The sequence below is a fragment of the Engystomops pustulosus genome, chromosome 4 (assembly GCF_040894005.1).
Source record: "Engystomops pustulosus chromosome 4, aEngPut4.maternal, whole genome shotgun sequence".
NCBI lineage: Eukaryota > Metazoa > Chordata > Amphibia > Anura > Leptodactylidae > Engystomops > Engystomops pustulosus.
In genome coordinates, this window is record NC_092414.1 from 208,855,452 (window position 1) to 208,876,336 (window position 20,885).

The following is a 20,885-nucleotide window of genomic DNA, read 5'->3' on the forward strand; positions in this document are numbered from 1 at the left end:
AGCAAAAAGGTTCTAAAATAGAACCGGAGTGTATGTCCCAAAAGGCGCCCTTAGGATAGATATTAGTAGCTGTAGGTTAGACTTCCTACTATTTTGGTGAGGGCTAAGTCTAGAATGAAGAAAAGTACAAGAGGAAGTGCAAATGAAAAAAAAAAGGTTCAGTAGACACGCTGCCCCATAGACACCAAGGACAGTTGTGTTCACTATTCTAAAAATAAAACAACTCATCTTGAACACAACTGTCCTTGGTGTCTATGGGGCAGCACGTCCACTGAACCTTTATTTTTTATTTCCACTTTCTCTAAAAATAGAACATGGCAGTGGAAAGATGAAGCTGTCACGGTAAATGTTGTTGAGGTCTGCACTGTTGGATCATGCAACACATTGATGTCCCCCCCCCCCCCCCCCCCACACACACACACACAAGGTCAATAAATTCCTCTCGTGCAGGATTTATGTAGTGTCTGATACTGACCTTTCCTTGCTCCCCTCGAGGCGACACAGTTTGTTACGGAACGGTCTAAGGTAGCTTTCTTCATCAACCTCCTCACCAAGAAGGCCCTTACATGGGCTACTCCTTCCTGGGACAGAAAAGACCCAATCACAGCTAATATTACATCTTTCTTCGCTGAGTTTCGGTTCGTCTTTGAGGGAACCTGCAGGGGCATCTTCAGCTGAGACTGCACTGTCGGGGATTACGCAGTTTGGTTCCACACCATGGCCTCTGAAATAGCATGGAATGAAGCAGCCCTGGTCGCAACCTTTAGGGAATTTCTGGACAGGTTAAAGACACACTGGCTGCACGTGACCTGCCGTCTACTCTGAGTGGTCTCATCTCTCTTGCCACTCAAATTGACATCCGGTTTATGGAGTGTGCTGAGGAACCACGTCTTAAAATACAACTCAGGGTCCGACGTTAGCGCCGCCTGGCTTCTGCCTTCCAAAGGCCACTTCAGCCACCTGTTGTGTCTGTTGCAGAGGAATCGATGCAGGTGGATAGAGCTCAGCTGTCATACCAGGAGCATTCCAGACAACATCAGGAGAACCTCTGACTCTATTGTGCCAGCCCGGAACACTTCCTTCAGGCCTGCCCACTCCATCCTCAGCATCAAGGAAATGCGTGCACCTAAGGTTCTTCAGAGAAAGAGCCCTAGGCTAGAAACAAAGCTTCTCCACATCTGAACATACCTGTCTTACTCATCTCTGGGACGGGTAATCAGTTTCAAGCCTCTGCCTTCCTGGATTCTGGTTCTGCAGGAAACTTTGTGGATGCTGCCCTGGTCTCTCAGTACTGTCTTCCTGTGGTCCATTTCGAGAAGCCACTGTTCATCTCATCAATCAGTGGGCAGATTCTCCAATACCCAATAGGATACCGCTCTGAACCCCTATGCCTGTACGTGGGGGTCTCGCACAATGAGAGACTTTCCTTTTACGTACTAACCCAGTCCACATCTTCAGTTCTTCTGGGTCTTCTGTGGTTGCAGCGCCATGCACCTGTGCTCAACTGGCAGACTGGTGAAGTTTGCAGCTGGGGATCGGAATACCAGTCACATTGACTGAAGCTACCTTGTCCCGTCCTCCAAGCCTCTTGTGGGTCTCCCTGCTCCATACATGGACTTTGCAGACGTTTTTTCGGAGAAGCAAGCGGAAACTTTGGAACCGCACCGTTCCTACGACTGCCCTATTGACCTGCTGCTAGGCATATCTCTTCCAAGGGGTTGGGTGTACCCACTGTCTGTGCGTGAAACCACATCAATGTCGGCCTATGTGAAAGAGAATCTGAAAAGGGGGTTCATATGTACGGTGCAGGGTTCTTCTTTGTGGCCAAAAAGAATCAACATTTTCCTGAAAAGTGTTGCTCTCTTTGATGTCATTGGGGACAAACGATCTTAGGGAAAACAGCGGCGGGCATTCCGCAGGCACCCTTTTTGCCCAGCATCGATTGTAGGTGTTTTCAGTGTAAGTAAGTGTTCCAAACTCAGCCCAACCTGCCTGTACCTTAACGGGTCTGCTCCTCCTGATTTTTGGTATGTTGACGTAATATGATTTATAATATCTAATTTTGATATGTTGAGTTTAACTTATGAGTTTAATATAAAAGGAATTTTATAAAGCATGTTTCTTTGGAGCCTTGAAGCATTTAATCCAAATTTATTTCTGCTCTGCCAGGCAATTCCATAGAATATTTTTGGAAATGTTCTTACCTCATGCCATATTTATACCAAGGATTTCATTTAATTTGACAACTTTTTTCAGGGTTTATTGTTAAAAGTGTTGTCAATATCACATGATAGGGTGAAGGGCTTCAAGTCTAATTTCTATCCTTACCCATCTTAGGTATATGTCACCAATCCTGATGGGACTCCAGCTCATCGTATCCCTGTCGTAGCAGAACCAGGAAATGTAAGAGGAGTAACTCAGGAAGATGGAACTACTCGTCTGAGCATAAATACTGCCTCAGACCTAAATCAGTTGAATATAAAGGTAATATTTCTGTGTCAGTAAGTCTCACCATTTAGAGTCGAGTTTAGTAGTGAATGGACGCCATCATGGGTCTGTGGTGTTGACTAATATACATTTAGGCTTTGTTGGACTTTTCTGATAAAGGTTTTGTTACTTCTGATTCTTAAATGATAGAAGCTTCAACATGCACCGATATAAGCGAATGATAGACTGATAGCACTATATAACTGTTACATCACTTTGTTGTAATGTGTAATTTCATTTATTTGCCTCTAGGTGTCAACCACAGTGGACCAGTTAACCAAGGACCAACAAGCTTCTGCCTCCATGGTGGCTACTCCATACAAACCCATTGGTGGTAACTACCTTCATATCGGTGTCACTGGAGGGGAATTTAAAATAGGAGAAAATGCAGTTATCAACTTTGTTATCAGGAACACCGACCCCAATGTCCAGGCTCAGATAACCCATTACAACTACGTGGTAAGTGATGTGTGTTTTTGTCTTTTATGCAGTGTAAATCTAAATTGTGATATTAGGATCTTGGATTAAGATCTGTCTGTGCATGAAGGAGACCAAATGTGATTATATCATTGGGCTCACATGTCAATGTAAGAATATTATCATGAAAAATCACTAAATGGGTTCTTAGTTTTGTAAAGTATTTTTTTGGTAGGAGGATAGCCCATAGATAAGACAATCATTGATCCAATATCGGCACATCACTCATTACAATTTATGTGATGTGCACATAATGGATGGCATCTGACCACCCTAGAAATTTCCAACAAACATTCCTAAAAAAAGTATTCAAAAGTATAGGCTCTACATCCTCCAAAAGGTTTTCGAAATGTCTCCATACGATTCCATGTGTAGGAGAAGTCTGACTAAGTTCTGACTAAGGATGTGTGGATCCACCACTGGTAACATCCACGATTGGTGGTGGAACCAATTGGGGCTATTGCCCTTGAAGCCATTTTCAAGTATTGTTGTTCCTGGAAGATGTCACGGGAAGTGTCACAGGGCTTTGTTATTGCTTCTTGATCACTGGTGTTTCTAAAGTGGGGTGGTTTGCACTTAATTTCAAAGCCGAACTTCTGGCTGAAGTCCAGGTTCAGGGACCTAAACTCGCACTTTAGATCCACTAATTGCAAGTATTAACCTTTACTTCTATGCCACTAATTTCCTGGTAGAAGGTAATGAAGAAATTCCTAGATTCATCATCAATTTCTCTCATATTGTTATATTTATTTAGATAATAAACAAAGGTCGAATAATGAAGGTGGGGACACAGGAGAGGAGTAAAGGCCAGACTCTGGTTACTATGTCACTGTCGGTAACAGAAGAGTATATCCCATCCTTCCGCATTTTGGCTTATTATACCGTGAGCACTGGATCATACCTGGAGGTTGTAGCCGACTCTTTATGGATTGATGTGGCAGATACCTGTATGGGAACGGTAAGATGTGTGACTATAAGAGTGAGATATAGAACTATACTAGTCTACCTCAATTCCCATATTCTTCTTTCTAAAAGTCTTCCAAACTCTTTGGTTATAAAGCTCAACTACTGCACTTTTTTTCCATATACAATAAATTCAATAGTCCAAATTTAATTTTACTTTAAGTGCTTCAAAGTGCCAAGTTCTAACACTTAACTTCTTTCCCTCCTGTTTTAAGTTTCATAACTTTGGGGGTCATTAACTAAGGGCCCGAATCGTGCGATTCTGTCGGTCTATCCCGACGATTTCCGATTTGCGCTGAATTCGGATCGGATTTCAGCGCAATCGCACCTTGTTGCATGCAATGGAAATCGGGGGTAGTGGTCGTCTGAAAACCCAACGGATTCAGAAAAAACGCTGATTTTTTTTTAAAAAATTTGTTGCTTGACACGCTCTTACCTGCACCAGGAAGAGGATGGTGAACTCCGGCGAACTCCAGCAGACCTCGGTGCAGCAGCGACACCTGGTGGATATCAGGCGCGCTACCTTAGTGAGTCACCGGAAGACCTGAATCCTTGACGGAGAACGTGCCGCTGGATCGCGACAGGATCGGGTAAGTAAATGTGCCCCTTTGTGTCCAATCGGTAATCCCTGGTGTAGTAGCAGCACAATGATATATTGAGAGGGCCATTTGACTTCTATCCTAACGATAAATAATGAATGATTCATGTAAATATACACTGTTTATTATATCTTATTAAAACAAGATAAGTGACATCGCAGGATATAACATTCCATGGTAAATAGTTGTCCTCTTCTGGCTCAAATAATGTCATACTGACATCACTTCCTTTTACATACCTTAGAGCCACATCTCTGTGGTCAATTCAACCCATACTAAATATCTCTAAGAATCCACCCATTCGAAAAGTAATGATGGAAGATGATTCCATCTTTTGGTGGATGGTTTCTACAGTGAGAATAGTTCATGTTAATGATTAAAGGTTCCCCCACAGCTGCGGATAACAGGAGCAAAAGACACAGACAATGCGATTCAACAACCTGGATCCTCCATGACGCTGAAGCTACAAGCAGATCATAAGGCTACTGTGGGACTGGTGGCTGTGGATAGAGGTGTCTATGTGATCAACAGTAAACTGAAGATCAACCAGGGCAAGGTGAAACATTGGTATTACAAAAAAGTTTTTTCAAACTTAGTTTAGTTTACAGTTTATTATCAGTATTATCTCCTTCTGTAAAGGTCTGGGAGTCGGTGGAAAGATACGACATTGGCTGCACACCGGGAAGTGGTGCCGATACACCAGGGGTGTTTTATGATTCCGGCCTTGCCCTACAGACAAACTTTCAGATAACAACTCCTCAGAGATCAGGTGATCAATTGTAAATGTTTTCAAAATGATTGAGGATTGGTCACTAAGTATTAAGTAAATCCTTATAATTTTTTTCATTTTCTTACAGAGCCTTTATGTCAGCCTCAAGTAAAGCGCAGACGACGTGCCTCAGCCATACTGATTCAAGAAAGAGACAAAAAAGGTAAAAAATGGACAATAAATGGTCACCTGCTCAAATTCCCTGCTTGTGTATGTGCTGGAGAAGTTACTATGTTCATAATTAATGATCTTTCTTCTCCTTCCAGCATCCCAATACTCAGGACTGGAGAAGACATGTTGTAAGGACGGTATGCTTAAAAACCCCATGGGTCATACCTGTGAACGTCGGACTCGCCATATTCAGGATGGACAAAAATGTATCGACGCTTTCCTGGACTGCTGCAAATACATCCAAAAGCAAATAGAACTTGAGAAAGATCTTCAGAAAGACGATGACGAAGCAAGAAGTAAGGATATTATACTCATTAAAAGTGGCAAAGATCCGACCCATAAAATACATTAGAAAATGTAATTATCTTGCCGATAGTTGTAAGAGGGCAGGATTCAGGTTCATGTTCAGCCGACTTCAGGAACATAAAATGATCATTTATATGTGGACAGCAGCAGATTATCTTATATATTCCACTATTTTTGCTTAATTTCACCAATTGTGTTCCTCTATCCTGCTCCATATTCAGACTGGCTCATGATAGAAGGTTTGGAAGAAGGGTAAATTTTTCTAAAGAAGCTCTCCTTTTCAGACAATTCCTACTTGTTTTAATGGTTCCTTTACAATAAATATAGGCACAGAGATCCTCTGCCCTGGTATTTATTGGTAGTTTTGACCTTAAAAGTTGGCTACTAGAGATGAGTGCATGTCTCAAAATTCAGGTGTGACAAGTTTGTCTGAATTTTTCAACAAAGTTTCTTTTGGGATGCAGACTATGGCCACAATTTGAGGCAAACACGAATCCCATTGAATTCAATGAGGAACTGGATTTTGACATCCAAAAATGGCTGTAAAATGGGGCTAGTAAGGGCTAGTGTCAGGCTCCAGGGGTAGTGGACCCGCTGTATCACCGCGAACAATGACATAAGTTGACACCTGGGAGTGGAGTCTAGCAGCAATTAGTGCTGCCATGGGGCTCCAGGGGCACGGGGAGGCACACGGTGCTCCTGCCACCTGGGACATGGGTTGCAGGAGCTCCTGTGAAGGCTAGAAGGTGGAAATAACAGGACAGTTGCCCAGCCATAATAAGTGAGGGAAATCACTTAAAATAATAACATGACATAAAAAAATAAACAAAGAAATAATAAGTAAATATAATTAAAAAAAAACCAGACACCCTTCTTCTCACTCCGTTTAAAATCAAGATAATGCAAATTTGAAAGATTTGAAATTGACTTTCCAGGGAATGTGGATTTGAAAAATGTTGATTTGAAAATGTTGATGTGGAATTTGAAATGTGGATTTGAAAATTTGAAGTTGAAGTTTCAGGGATATGTTTGAAGTTGAAATTCATGAGAAAACAGAATTGAAAAATTTGAAGTAGTTGTTCCAGAATGCAGAGTTAAAAAATGTTGGCATTCTGAAAGATTTTAAGTTATAATAATAAAAACTTGAAGTTAAGGTTCTGGGGATGCAGAACTTAAAAATCAGAAAGTGACATTCTGGAAATGTGGGACTTACTCAGACACTGGAAAAACAAAGTTGTTTGGGATCTATGCTGTGTTCAACTAAATAAATGTAAGAATGTCCACTCAAGCTGAAGAGAGGGGATGACTGAGAGCACATTAGCCACAGGGCAGGACAGCAGAGGGCAACCACTGTACCTGGAGACATGTGAACAGATAATCATCCACCACGTGACTGTACCCCCTTATTTTAGCCTCAGCCTCTAGGAATGGATTGGAGGAGGCTACACTATCTTTGTTGTGTGGATCCTGCAGGCTGGACACCCAGAATTCAGCACTGTTGAGTAACCATGCCACTTATGTCGACTTGGCTGGCACATGTTTCTCCTCTTCTTCTACATCTGCCACCATTACATCCTCTGTCATGGCCTAAAGAGCTTTTTATAGGAGGCAAAAGAAGGGAATGGTAGGACTGACAATGGAGTCCACGACACTAAACATATTGGTGGCATGTTGGAAGCAGTTCAGCACTGAAGAAATGTCCCTCATGTAGACCCAGTCGTTAGTGGCGAAGTGTCCTTTGTCACCACTTCGACTTACTTGGGCATTTTGGAGCTGTAATTCCACAATTGCCTGCTTCTGCAGGCCAATGATCCTTTGCAGTGCAGATAGGCAAGTAGTGGGGTGTGAATGCTGAAAATGCAAACACATGGCTGGTATTTTAAGAAGCAGCTTAGGTAGTTCTGTGTAGGTGACCAGGAACCTTTGCACCATCAAGATGAGCATCTGCGTAATACATGGGACTTGGTTCAGTGCCATCAACCACTCATCTGTCTGCTCCTGAATCACAGTCCACACCTACATTGTGGTTTTTATCCAGACAGATGAGTTTTACCATGGCCTGCTGCTATTTTCCTATGGCTTAGCTGGTGTTGTGGGCACTACGCTGACTGGATGAGGAAAGAGTAGAGGAGTAGGGGGAGGCAAAGGGAGGCATCGAATGTTGCCAAGCAAATCTGTGTGGGGGAAAAATATGAGCCAGAGCGCTTCCTACCTTGGGACCATCCACTTCTACATTAACCTGGTGGCCAACTAAAAAGCCCATGCTGACTGGTCAACGTTTCAGTTGTGAGGTGCACCTTGGGGCAAATAGCATTGCGTAGTGCCCATTTGATTTCGCAGACAACCAGTTGGTGCAAGGTTGTGACCCAATGGACTACAGGTTCTTGGAGTTGGGATCAACTTCATTGCTGCTGGAAAAAAGACCCTCATATTTATTGTTGAAATTGAACATGAAATTACGTGGTGGTCATTTCATTTGTCACATCTTACCTACGACGTGTACTTTTTAAGGATAACAATTTTTTCTCCAACAGGTGATGAAGACAGCGATTACATTGATGATGCTGATATTGTAGCCAGGTCTCAATTTCCAGAAAGCTGGCTATGGAAAACAGAGATCATGAATGAGCAGCCAGATGAAAATGGGTGAGTAAAACATATGGTTTTTAGGGATTATGATACTGATAGCCTTTACTTATGAACAGTCATCATCAGTATTAAAATGTTGTGTGGTCCGGTCAAAGCTGTGCAGCAATTCGGCTTCCCAGTTAATGACACGACATGCACCAGTTACATGGCTTGGCTTCTTTTACATCCTTATGAAATTAAAGAGGCTAAGCTGCAGTGCCGAGCACAGCCACTGTACAATGCATGACAATGGGGCTTATTTACTCAGGGTCCTGTGGCCGCATTTCCCTCAGGTTTTCCGACTTTTCGGGGATCGCGCTGCCTGGGCAGTGATTTAGAAGGGCATTGTGTGGCACACGATCGTGCCAGCTTTCATGCGACACAAATCAGGGGGTGGGCCATCGGATGATCCGACGGATTCGGACAAACCAAGCCACCCATACAGGATATGGGATGTGAATCGCAGCACAATCCCTGTTCGTCAGACATTCCGGCTCTAGGATTGCGACATGGACAGGTAAGTAAATGTGCCCCAATGAGCTTATCGAAAACACGCCTCCCTCAGTGTTTCTTACTCGGAGATGAGTCTCTGCATCTCTTATTGTGGTTTAGTTTAATTTCAAGTAACTTCTGTAGAAATCGGTTGCCAGACACAATCCATGGGCACGAGTGCTGCTGTTTTTTGAGAAAATACCAATTATTTTTATATCAACATAAATCCTTTCGGTGCAAAGGGTCAAGGTTTTCACACTATGGTTTTTTTTGCCTTTTTCCCAGAGTTTCAAGCAAAACTTTTAATGTTTTTCTAAAAGATTCAATCACCACCTGGGAGGTTCTGGCTGTAAGTCTGGCTGCAAATAAAGGTAAGTGACTTCTTTTATTCTACTCCAAAGTCCACACTATATACACAGATGTGCTGGTTATGGGTGGGTTACACAGTTGGATGTATTAGTAATCAGATTTTTAATTTTCGAAATCTTTAATTAAAATTATAATGGCCCATAAATGGCCATAAAGACAATTGTTATGTTTGGAGAAAAAAGGTAGAAGCTTCTGAGCCTGAGAATACCGACCCAACTGTGAGACGTGGGGGGCAGTATCATGTAGTGGAGAGACTGGGGCACTTCACAAAATAGATGCATGGTAAGGGAAGGGCATTATGTGATAAATGCTGAAGAAACATCTCACAATGACCTAAAGCTACTGCCAAAGTGGCTTCAAAGTGACTAAAGGATAACAAATTCAATTTTCTATCACAAAGCCCTGATCTTAATCCTATTAAAAAAAAAAATTTCTGATAATGTAAGCATTCAACATGGAGGATACATCATTTCTGAATAGGTCCAATTCTTACTAACTATTGTGAGAAGCTTGTGGTAGGAGATCCAAAATGCATGACTAAAGTTCTAAAGTTGTACAGGCAATACTACAAAATAGTAATGAAAAGTATGTAAACTTTTGACTTTGCAGAAATTGACAAAAAATGCCTTAAAATTTTTCTCTCTTTGGTTTGGCTCTTGGCAAATTTAAATTATGACCTAAAATTAAAAAGGTTCGTTCTGATTTAACCTCTTTTTGCTCTGTGTCCAATATGTCGGATTCTGTCAGGCACCCAGGGCTGTCCTAAGGCAACACCTGTAAGATCTCGTCTGTGACAGGGTCTTGAAGGCATAGTGTCAGCCTTTGCATGAATCAGTATTGTAGGGTATTATAATGAGCTAGCAATCATATGATTACTTGTTTATGTACCATATTGGAGCTAAAAAAGTAAAGAAAAATTCCTTAAATAAACATAAATGAATAAAAATCCCCATAAGACCCATGAACATAAAGATGCACAAATAATGTGAAAAATAACACAATCAATGCACAATCCCACATGTACAGCCTCACCGCATCTATAACAACCCAAAGAATTAAAAAAGATTATTATTGAACCTGCTTGATGAATACCGTAGAAAAAACACCCACCAAAATTATGATATAAAAACATATGTACTCCAGAATGATAGAGTTGTTACGCCAAAAACAAGCCATCAACCAGCTCTGTAACCCAAAAAGTCAAAATTTTAACCCTCTCGGAAGACGGCGATGCAAAAACGATAGATTTTTCCCCACATTAGGTTTTATTTTTCAGATTTAGTAAAGAAAGAATATCTATCCCTCGTAATCGTACTGACCCATAGAATAATGATTATTAGGCTTTACAGTGAACACCAAAAAAAAAGTAAAAACATCCAGTACAGAATTGATGCTTTTCTACTCCTGACCTAAAAAAAAAGTTCATATATTTTCTACAATAGAGCATAGTAACCCCAAAATGGTAACACTGGAAACCAGAACTAATCCCGCAAAAAAAAAAAATGCCATCACCTGGCCCCAACAATGAAAAAACAAAAATTTTATAGCCAACAAAAGTGGCCAATAAAGAAACTAAAAAATTCTAAAAACTAAAATCCTGGCAGCTGCAGGGCTCTCCTGCGCCTCGCTGTGCCCCCATAAAACAAGTAACGGCCACAAGTGGGGGGTCTCTGCATAACAAATTTTATCTTTTGGAAATGTGTAAATTTTAGGGCTAAATGAACGTATAACCAACAAAATTTGACCATTCTAAATTTCACCTCCATTTTCTTTTAATTACTATGAAGATCTCACGGATTAACAATCTTCCTAAAAGCCAGAGGGTTTCTAATATTATTTATTTAAAATTTCATTAAAAACAGCAATAATCTCCCAAAAAGTAAATTCTAAAATCTCCTGGAAAATACAGAAAACCGATATTCGATTTGTAAGCTGCGTGATGTCCTAATAAATTATCCAGACATTTAAAAAAATTAGGAAAATGTAAAGCAGACAAATGGGAAGAGTTATTTAGCAACTAATTTATGTGGTCAATCTATTTGCATGAAAATGAGATAAGTTCTTATTCTTTTTATAAATAAACGCAAAACTTATTAGCCATAAAATCGCTTTGATAAGTTAAAGTGTTCAAAAGTTACAGTCATATAAACTGAGGCATATCAGAATACAAAAAAACAGGGCTGAGTCTTAAGCTACAAAGTGGGTGCGTCCTGAAGGTGTTAATGTCAGATAGTGAGAAAAGCCTCACATGTGTCCTTTTATACAGTGTATGGGAACATATGGTTTCGATTCTATGAAGAGGTAGGGAGGGGGAGGCGATAAGCTGTGACATCATATATTGCCAGTAGTGATGTAATGATTGGTCAGTGTAATCTATATAGAGGTCATTGTACGGGGATGGGGAGGAGATAGGCTGTGACATCATCTATTGTCAGTAGTGATGTAATGATGGGTCAGTGTTATCTATATAGAGGTCATTGTACAGGGAGGGGGAGGAGATAAGCTGTGACATCATCTATTGTCAGTAGTGATGTAATGATGGGTCAGTGTTATCTATATAGAGGTCATTGTACGGGGATGGGGAGGAGATAAGCTGTGACATCATCTATTGTCAGTAGTGATGTAATGATGGGTCAGTGTTATCTATATAGAGGTCATTGTACAGGGAGGGAGGAGTAGAGAAGCTGTGACATCATCTATTGTCAGTACTGATGTAATGAGGGGTCAGTGTTATCTATATAGAGGTCATTGTACAGGGAGGGGAGGAGATAAGCTGTGAAATCATCTATTGTCAGTACTGATGTAATGAGGGGTCAGTGTTATCTATATAGAGGTCATTGTACAGGGAGGGGAGGAGATAAGCTGTGACATCATCTATTGTCAGTAGTGATGTAATGATGGGTCAGTGTTATCTATATAGAAGTCATTGAACAGGGAGGGGAAGGAGATAAGCTGTGACATCATCTATTGTCAGTAGTGATGTAATGATGGGTCAGTGTTATCTATATAGAGGTCATTGTACAGGGAGGGGGAGGAGATAAGCTGTGACATCATCTATTGTCAGTAGTGATGTCATGATGGGTCAGTGTTATTTATATAGAGTTCATTGTACAGGGAGGGGAGGAGATAAGCTGTGACATCATCTATTGTCAGTAGTGATGTAATGATGGGTCAGTGTTATCTATATAGAGGTCATTGTACAGGGAGGGGGAGGAGATAAGCTGTGACATCATCTATTGTCAGTAGTGATATAATGATGGTCAGAGTTATCTATATAGAGGTCATTGTACAGGGAGGGGGAGGAGATAAGCTGTGACATCATCTATTGTCAGTAGTGATGTCATGATGGGTCAGTGTTATTTATATAGAGTTCATTGTACAGGGAGGGGAGGAGATAAGCTGTGACATCATCTATTGTCAGTAGTGATGTAATGATGGGTCAGTGTTATCTATATAGAGGTCATTGTACAGGGAGGAGGAGGAGATAAGCTGTGACATCATCTATTGTCAGTAGTGATGTAATGATGGGTCAGTGTTATCTATATAGAGGTCATTGTACAGGGAGGAGGAGGAGATAAGCTGTGACATCATCTATTGTCAGTAGTGATGTAGTGATGGGTCAGTGTTATCTATATAGAGGTCATTGTACAGGGAGGGGGAGGAGATAAGCTATGACATCATCTATTGTCAGTAGTGATATAATGATGGGTCAGTTTTATCTATATAGATTTCATTGTACAGGGAGGGGGAGGAGAGAAGCTGTGACATCATCTATTGTCAGTAGTGATGTAATGATGGGTCAGTGTTATCTATATAGAGGTCATTGTACAGGGAGGGGGAGGAGAGAAGCTGTGACATCATCTATTGTCAGTAGTGATGTAATGATGGTCAGAGTTATCTATATAGAGGTCATTGTACAGGGAGGGGGAGGAGATAAGCTGTGACATCATCTATTGTCAGTAGTGATGTAATGATGGGTCAGTGTTATTTATATAGAGGTCATTGTACAGGGAGGGGAGGAGATAAGCTGTGACATTATCTTTTGTCAGTAGTGATGTAATGATGGGTCAGTGTTATCTATATAGAGGTCATTGTACAGGGAGGAGGAGGAGATAAGCTGTGACATCATCTATTGTCAGTAGTGATGTAATCATGGGTCAGTGTTATCTATATAGAGGTCATTGTACAGGGAGGGGGAGGAGATAAGCTGTGACATCATCTATTGTCAGTAGTGATTTAGTGATGGGTCAGTGTTATCTATATAGAGGTCATTGTACAGGGAGGGGGAGGAGATAAGCTATGACATCATCTATTGTCAGTAGTGATGTAATGATGGGTCAGTGTTATCTATATAGAGGTCATTGTACAGGGTTGGGGAGGAGATAATCTGTGACATCATCTTTTGTCAGTAGTGATATATTGACGGGTCAGTGTTATCTATATAGATTTCATTGTACAGGAAGGAGGAGGAGATAAGCTGTGACATCATCTATTGTCAGTAGTGATGTAATGTTGGGTCAGTGTTATCTATATAGAGGTCATTGTACAGGGAGGGGGAGGAGAGAAGCTGTGACATCATCTATTGTCAGTAGTGATGTAATGATGGGTCAGTGTTATCTATATAGAGGTCATTGTACAGGGAGGGGGAGGAGATAAGCTGTGACATCATCTATTGTCAGTATTGATGTAATGATGGTCAGAGTTATCTATATAGAGGTCATTGTACAGGGAGGGGGAGGAGATAAGCTGTGACATCATCTATTGTCAGTAGTGATGTAATGATGGGTCAGTGTTATTTATATAGAGGTCATTGTACAGGGGGGGGAGGAGATAAGCTGTGACATTATCTTTTGTCAGTAGTGATGTAATGATGGGTCAGTGTTATCTATATAGAGGTCATTGTACAGGGAGGGGAGGAGATAAGCTGTGAAATCATCTATTGTCAGTACTGATGTAATGAGGGGTCAGTGTTATCTATATAGAGGTCATTGTACAGGGAGGGGAGGAGATAAGCTGTGACATCATCTATTGTCAGTAGTGATGTAATGATGGGTCAGTGTTATCTATATAGAAGTCATTGAACAGGGAGGGGAAGGAGATAAGCTGTGACATCATCTATTGTCAGTAGTGATGTAATGATGGGTCAGTGTTATCTATATAGATGTCATTGTACAGGAGGGGGAGGAGATAAGCTGTGACATCATCTATTGTCAGTAGTGATGTAATGATGGGTCAGTGTTATCTATATAGAGGTCATTGTACAGGGAGGGGGAGGAGATAAGCTGTGACATCATCTATTGTCAGTAGTGATATAATGATGGTCAGAGTTATCTATATAGAGGTCATTGTACAGGGAGGGGGAGGAGATAAGCTGTGACATCATCTATTGTCAGTAGTGATGTCATGATGGGTCAGTGTTATTTATATAGAGTTCATTGTACAGGGAGGGGAGGAGATAAGCTGTGACATCATCTATTGTCAGTAGTGATGTAATGATGGGTCAGTGTTATCTATATAGAGGTCATTGTACAGGGAGGAGGAGGAGATAAGCTGTGACATCATCTATTGTCAGTAGTGATGTAATGATGGGTCAGTGTTATCTATATAGAGGTCATTGTACAGGGAGGAGGAGGAGATAAGCTGTGACATCATCTATTGTCAGTAGTGATGTAGTGATGGGTCAGTGTTATCTATATAGAGGTCATTGTACAGGGAGGGGGAGGAGATAAGCTATGACATCATCTATTGTCAGTAGTGATATAATGATGGGTCAGTGTTATCTATATAGATTTCATTGTACAGGGAGGGGGAGGAGAGAAGCTGTGACATCATCTATTGTCAGTAGTGATGTAATGATGGGTCAGTGTTATCTATATAGAGGTCATTGTACAGGGAGGGGGAGGAGAGAAGCTGTGACATCATCTATTGTCAGTAGTGATGTAATGATGGTCAGAGTTATCTATATAGAGGTCATTGTACAGGGAGGGGGAGGAGATAAGCTGTGACATCATCTATTGTCAGTAGTGATGTAATGATGGGTCAGTGTTATTTATATAGAGGTCATTGTACAGGGAGGGGAGGAGATAAGCTGTGACATTATCTTTTGTCAGTAGTGATGTAATGATGGGTCAGTGTTATCTATATAGAGGTCATTGTACAGGGAGGAGGAGGAGATAAGCTGTGACATCATCTATTGTCAGTAGTGATGTAATCATGGGTCAGTGTTATCTATATAGAGGTCATTGTACAGGGAGGGGGAGGAGATAAGCTGTGACATCATCTATTGTCAGTAGTGATTTAGTGATGGGTCAGTGTTATCTATATAGAGGTCATTGTACAGGGAGGGGGAGGAGATAAGCTATGACATCATCTATTGTCAGTAGTGATGTAATGATGGGTCAGTGTTATCTATATAGAGGTCATTGTACAGGGTTGGGGAGGAGATAATCTGTGACATCATCTTTTGTCAGTAGTGATATATTGACGGGTCAGTGTTATCTATATAGATTTCATTGTACAGGAAGGAGGAGGAGATAAGCTGTGACATCATCTATTGTCAGTAGTGATGTAATGTTGGGTCAGTGTTATCTATATAGAGGTCATTGTACAGGGAGGGGGAGGAGAGAAGCTGTGACATCATCTATTGTCAGTAGTGATGTAATGATGGGTCAGTGTTATCTATATAGAGGTCATTGTACAGGGAGGGGGAGGAGATAAGCTGTGACATCATCTATTGTCAGTATTGATGTAATGATGGTCAGAGTTATCTATATAGAGGTCATTGTACAGGGAGGGGGAGGAGATAAGCTGTGACATCATCTATTGTCAGTAGTGATGTAATGATGGGTCAGTGTTATTTATATAGAGGTCATTGTACAGGGGGGGGAGGAGATAAGCTGTGACATTATCTTTTGTCAGTAGTGATGTAATGATGGGTCAGTGTTATCTATATAGAGGTCATTGTACAGGGAGGAGGAGGAGATAAGCTGTGACATCATCTATTGTCAGTAGTGATGTAATGATGGGTCAGTGTTATCTATATAGAGGTCATTGTACAGGGAGGAGGAGGAGATAAGCTGTGACATCATCTATTGTCAGTAGTGATTTAGTGATGGGTCAGTGTTATCTATATAGAGGTCATTGTACAGGGAGGGGGAGGAGATAAGCTATGACATCATCTATTGTCAGTAGTGATGTAATGATGGGTCAGTGTTATCTATATAAAGGTCATTGTACAGGGAGGAGGAGGAGATAATCTGTGACATCATCTATTTTCAGTAGTGATGTAATGATGGGTCAGTGTTATCTATATAGAGGTCATTGTACAGGGAGGGGGAGGAGATAAGCTGTGACATCATCTATTGTCAGAATTGATGTAATGATGGTCAGAGTTATCTATATAGAGGTCATTGTACAGGGAGGGGGAGGAGATAAGCTGTGACATCATCTATTGTCAGTAGTGATGTAATGATGGGTCAGTGTTATTTATATAGAGGTCATTGTACAGGGAGGGGAGGAGATAAGCTGTGACATTATCTTTTGTCAGTAGTGATGTAATGATGGGTCAGTGTTATCTATATAGAGGTCATTGTACAGGGAGGAGGAGGAGATAAGCTGTGACATCATCTATTGTCAGTAGTGATGTAATGATGGGTCAGTGTTATCTATATAGAGGTCATTGTACAGGGAGGAGGAGGAGATAAGCTGTGACATCATCTATTGTCAGTAGTGATTTAGTGATGGGTCATTGTTATCTATATAGAGGTCATTGTACAGGGAGGGGGAGGAGATAAGCTATGACATCATCTATTGTCAGTAGTGATGTAATGATGGGTCAGTGTTATCTATATAGAGGTCATTGTACAGGGAGGGGGAGGAAATAATCTGTGACATCATCTATTTTCAGTAGTGATGTAATGATGGGTCAGTGTTATCAATATAGAGGTCATTGTACAGGAAGGTCATTGTACATAGAGGTCATTGTACAGGGAGGAGGAGATAAGCTGTGACATCATCTATTGTCAGTAGTGATTTAGTGATGGGTCAGTGTTATCTATATAGAGGTCATTGTACAGGGGGGGGAGGAGATAAGCTATGACATCATCTATTGTCAGTAGTGATGTAATGATGGGTCAGTGTTATCTATATAGAGGTCATTGTACAGGGTTGGGGAGGAGATAATCTGTGACATCATCTTTTGTCAGTAGTGATGTAATGACGGGTCAGTGTTATCTATATAGATTTCATTGTACAGGGAGGAGGAGGAGATAAGCTGTGACATCATCTATTGTCAGTAGTGATGTAATGTTGGGTCAGTGTTATCTATATAGAGGTCATTGTACAGGGAGGGGGAGGAGATAAGCTGTGACATCATCTATTGTCAGTAGTGATGTAATGATGGTCAGAGTTATCTATATAGAGGTCATTGTACAGGGAGGGGGAGGAGATAAGCTGTGACATCATCTTTTGTCAGTAGTGATGTAATGATGGGTCAGTGTTATCTATATAGAGGTCATTGTACGGGGATGGGGAGGAGATAAGCTGTAAAATCATCTAGTGTCAGTACTGATGTAATGAGGGGTCAGTGTTATCTATATAGAGGTCATTGTACAGGGAGGGGAGGAGATAAGCTGTGACATCATCTATTGTCAGTAGTGATGTAATGATGGGTCAGTGTTATCTATATAGAAGTCATTGAACAGGGAGGGGAAGGAGATAAGCTGTGACATCATCTATTGTCAGTAGTGATGTAATGATGGGTCAGTGTTATCTATATAGATGTCATTGTACAGGAGGGGGAGGAGATAAGCTGTGACATTATCTTTTGTCAGTAGTGATGTAATGATGGGTCAGTGTTATCTATATAGAGGTCATTGTACAGGGAGGGGGAGGAGATAAGCTGTGACATCATCTATTGTCAGTAGTGATGTAATGATGGGTCAGTGTTATTTATATAGAGTTCATTGTACAGGGAGGGGAGGAGATAAGCTGTGACATTATCTATTGTCAGTAGTGATGTAATGATGGGTCAGTGTTATCTATATAGAGGTCATTGTACAGTTAGGAGGAGGAGATAAGCTGTGACATCATCTATTGTCAGTAGTGATGTAATGATGGGTCAGTGTTATCTATTTAGAGGTCATTGTACAGGGAGGAGGAGGAGATAAGCTATGACATCATCTATTGTCAGTAGTGATGTAGTGATGGGTCAGTGTTATCTATATAGAGGTCATTGTACAGGGAGGGGGAGGAGATAAGCTATGACATCATCTATTGTCAGTAGTGATGTAATGATGGGTCAGTGTTATCTATATAGAGGTAATTGTACAGGGTTGGGGAGGAGATAATCTGTGACATTATCTTTTGTCAGTAGTGATGTAATGATGGGTCAGTGTTATCTATATAGAGGTCATTGTACAGGGAGGAGGAGGAGATAAGCTGTGCCATCATCTATTGTCAGTAGTGATGTAATGATGGGTCAGTGTTATCTATATAGAGGTCATTGTACAGGGAGGAGGAGGAGATAAGCTGTGACATCATCTATTGTCAGTAGTGATTTAGTGATGGGTCAGTGTTATCTATATAGAGGTCATTTTACAGGGAGGGGGAGGAGATAAGCTATGACATCATCTATTGTCAGTAGTGATGTAATGATGGGTCAGTGTTATCTATATAGAGGTCATTGTACAGGGAGGGGGAGGAGATAATCTGTGACATCATCTATTTTCAGTAGTGATGTAATGATGGGTCAGTGTTATCTATATAGATGTCATTGTACAGGGAGGGGGAGGAGATAAGCTGTGACATCATCTATTGTCAGTAGTGATGTAATGATGGGTCAGTGTTATCTATATAGAGGTCATTGTACAGGAAGGGGGGATAAGCTGTGACATCATCTATTGTCAGTAGTGATGTAATGATGGGTCAGTGGTATCTGTATAGAGGTCATTGTACAGGGAGGGGGAGGAGATAAGCTGTGATATCATCTATGTCAGTAGTGATGCAATGATGGGTCAGTGTTATCTATATAGAGGTCATTGTACAAGGGGGAGGAGAAAAGCTGTGACATCATCTATTGTCAGTAGTGATGTAATGATGGGTCAGTGCTATCTTTATAGAGGTCATTGTACAGGGAGAGGGAGGAGATAAGCTGTGACATCATCTTTTGTCAGTAGTGATGTAATGATGGGTCAGTGTTATCTATATAGAGGTCATTTTACAGGGAGGGGGAGGAGATAAGCTGTGACATCATCTATTGTCAGTAGTGATGTAATGATGGGTCAGTGTTATCTATATAGATGTCATTGTACAGGGACGGGGAGGAGATAAGCTGTGACGTCATCTATTGTCAGTAGTGATGTAATGATGGGTCAGTGTTATCTATATAGAGGTCATTGTACAGGAGGGGGTGGAGATAAGCTGTGACATCATCTATTGTCAGTAGTGATGTAATGATGGGTCAGTGTTATCTATATAGAGGTCATTGTACAGGGAGGGGTCGGAGATAAGCTGTGACATCATCTATTGTCAGTAGTGATGTAATGATGGGTCAGTGTTATCTATATAGAGGACATTGTACAGGGAGGGGAGGGGATAAGCTGTGACATCATCTATTGTCAGTAGTGATGTAATGTCTTTTGTGTAGACAGTGACTCCACATGCAGAATACTGAGTGCAGTTCTGGAGTATAACACAGTTTCTCCGCATTTTATATAGGTATTTATTATTGATCTGATATTCTCTCCTGACTTTTCTTGACAGGTATCTGTGTGTCCAAACCTCATAATATTCAGGTGATGCTGAACTTCTTCATTGATCTGAGGCTTCCATATTCTGTGGTGAGAAATGAGCAAATAGAGATACGAGCCATTCTCTACAACTACGGCAACAGTGAAGTTAAGGCAAGTTATCCAGAAAAAGTCGTAAAAAATGCATTATCAGTAAAGGACAGGTCTGGGATTATTCATTTTTAGTTTCTTAGCTCATCATAGTCCACTCGTGTCCAGCATTAGCAGATACATGTACCCCCTCCTTCTAGGCTGTAATTAGCTATTGCTTGTTATTTGAAACATCTCAGAAACTATTTTAAAGACTTTCGCTTCTCACACATCTTTAAATGGCCGACTTTTTGTCTTTTGATTCAGGCTCGTGTAGACTGGACCTACAATGAAAAGTTTTGCAGTCTCTCCACGGCCAAGAAGAAGTTTCGCCAAGAAGTGGTCGTCAAACCTAAATCTTCGGTGGCCGTACCCTTTGTTATTATCCCCTTAGAAATAGGAGAACATGAAATTGAGGTGAAAGCAGCTGGGCAATTTGTAGCCGATGGTGTGAAGAAAATATTAAAGGTTGTGGTAAGTAATAAAGAAAGATATTCCTCTGGGATTGCATTCAAATTATTAGAACATTCCTAACGTGTTTATTCAATTTCTTCGACTGCAACTGCTCTTCCTACCCTAACCGGTTGACTTCCTGGACTTGGACTTGCACAACCTTTTCCCCCCGACCTCAGTATGCTTTCTGGCTACATCTTCTGCCTGTTGTGCTACCGACCATCTGGTGCTATGGTGGGTCCACTGGCTCCTGCCGATAACCTGTCATGTCTCCATGTCTTCATGAGATTCCCT

General features: G+C 41.1%; 1 protein-coding gene across 1 annotated transcript in view; it reads left to right on the forward strand.

Annotated features, from left to right (window-relative positions):
• The window catches only part of LOC140128234 (complement C3-like), a 67,110-nt gene that overhangs the window by 20,726 nt on the left and 25,499 nt on the right, over nt 1-20,885 (forward strand). Inside the window, exons 11-21 of the mRNA XM_072149789.1 lie at nt 2,338-2,484; nt 2,740-2,946; nt 3,719-3,922; nt 4,921-5,082; nt 5,166-5,295; nt 5,384-5,458; nt 5,562-5,762; nt 8,307-8,418; nt 9,178-9,263; nt 20,023-20,162; nt 20,406-20,612. Coding sequence (XP_072005890.1) covers nt 2,338-2,484; nt 2,740-2,946; nt 3,719-3,922; nt 4,921-5,082; nt 5,166-5,295; nt 5,384-5,458; nt 5,562-5,762; nt 8,307-8,418; nt 9,178-9,263; nt 20,023-20,162; nt 20,406-20,612 — 1,671 coding nt within the window. The remainder of the gene's footprint in view (nt 1-2,337; nt 2,485-2,739; nt 2,947-3,718; nt 3,923-4,920; nt 5,083-5,165; nt 5,296-5,383; nt 5,459-5,561; nt 5,763-8,306; nt 8,419-9,177; nt 9,264-20,022; nt 20,163-20,405; nt 20,613-20,885) is intronic.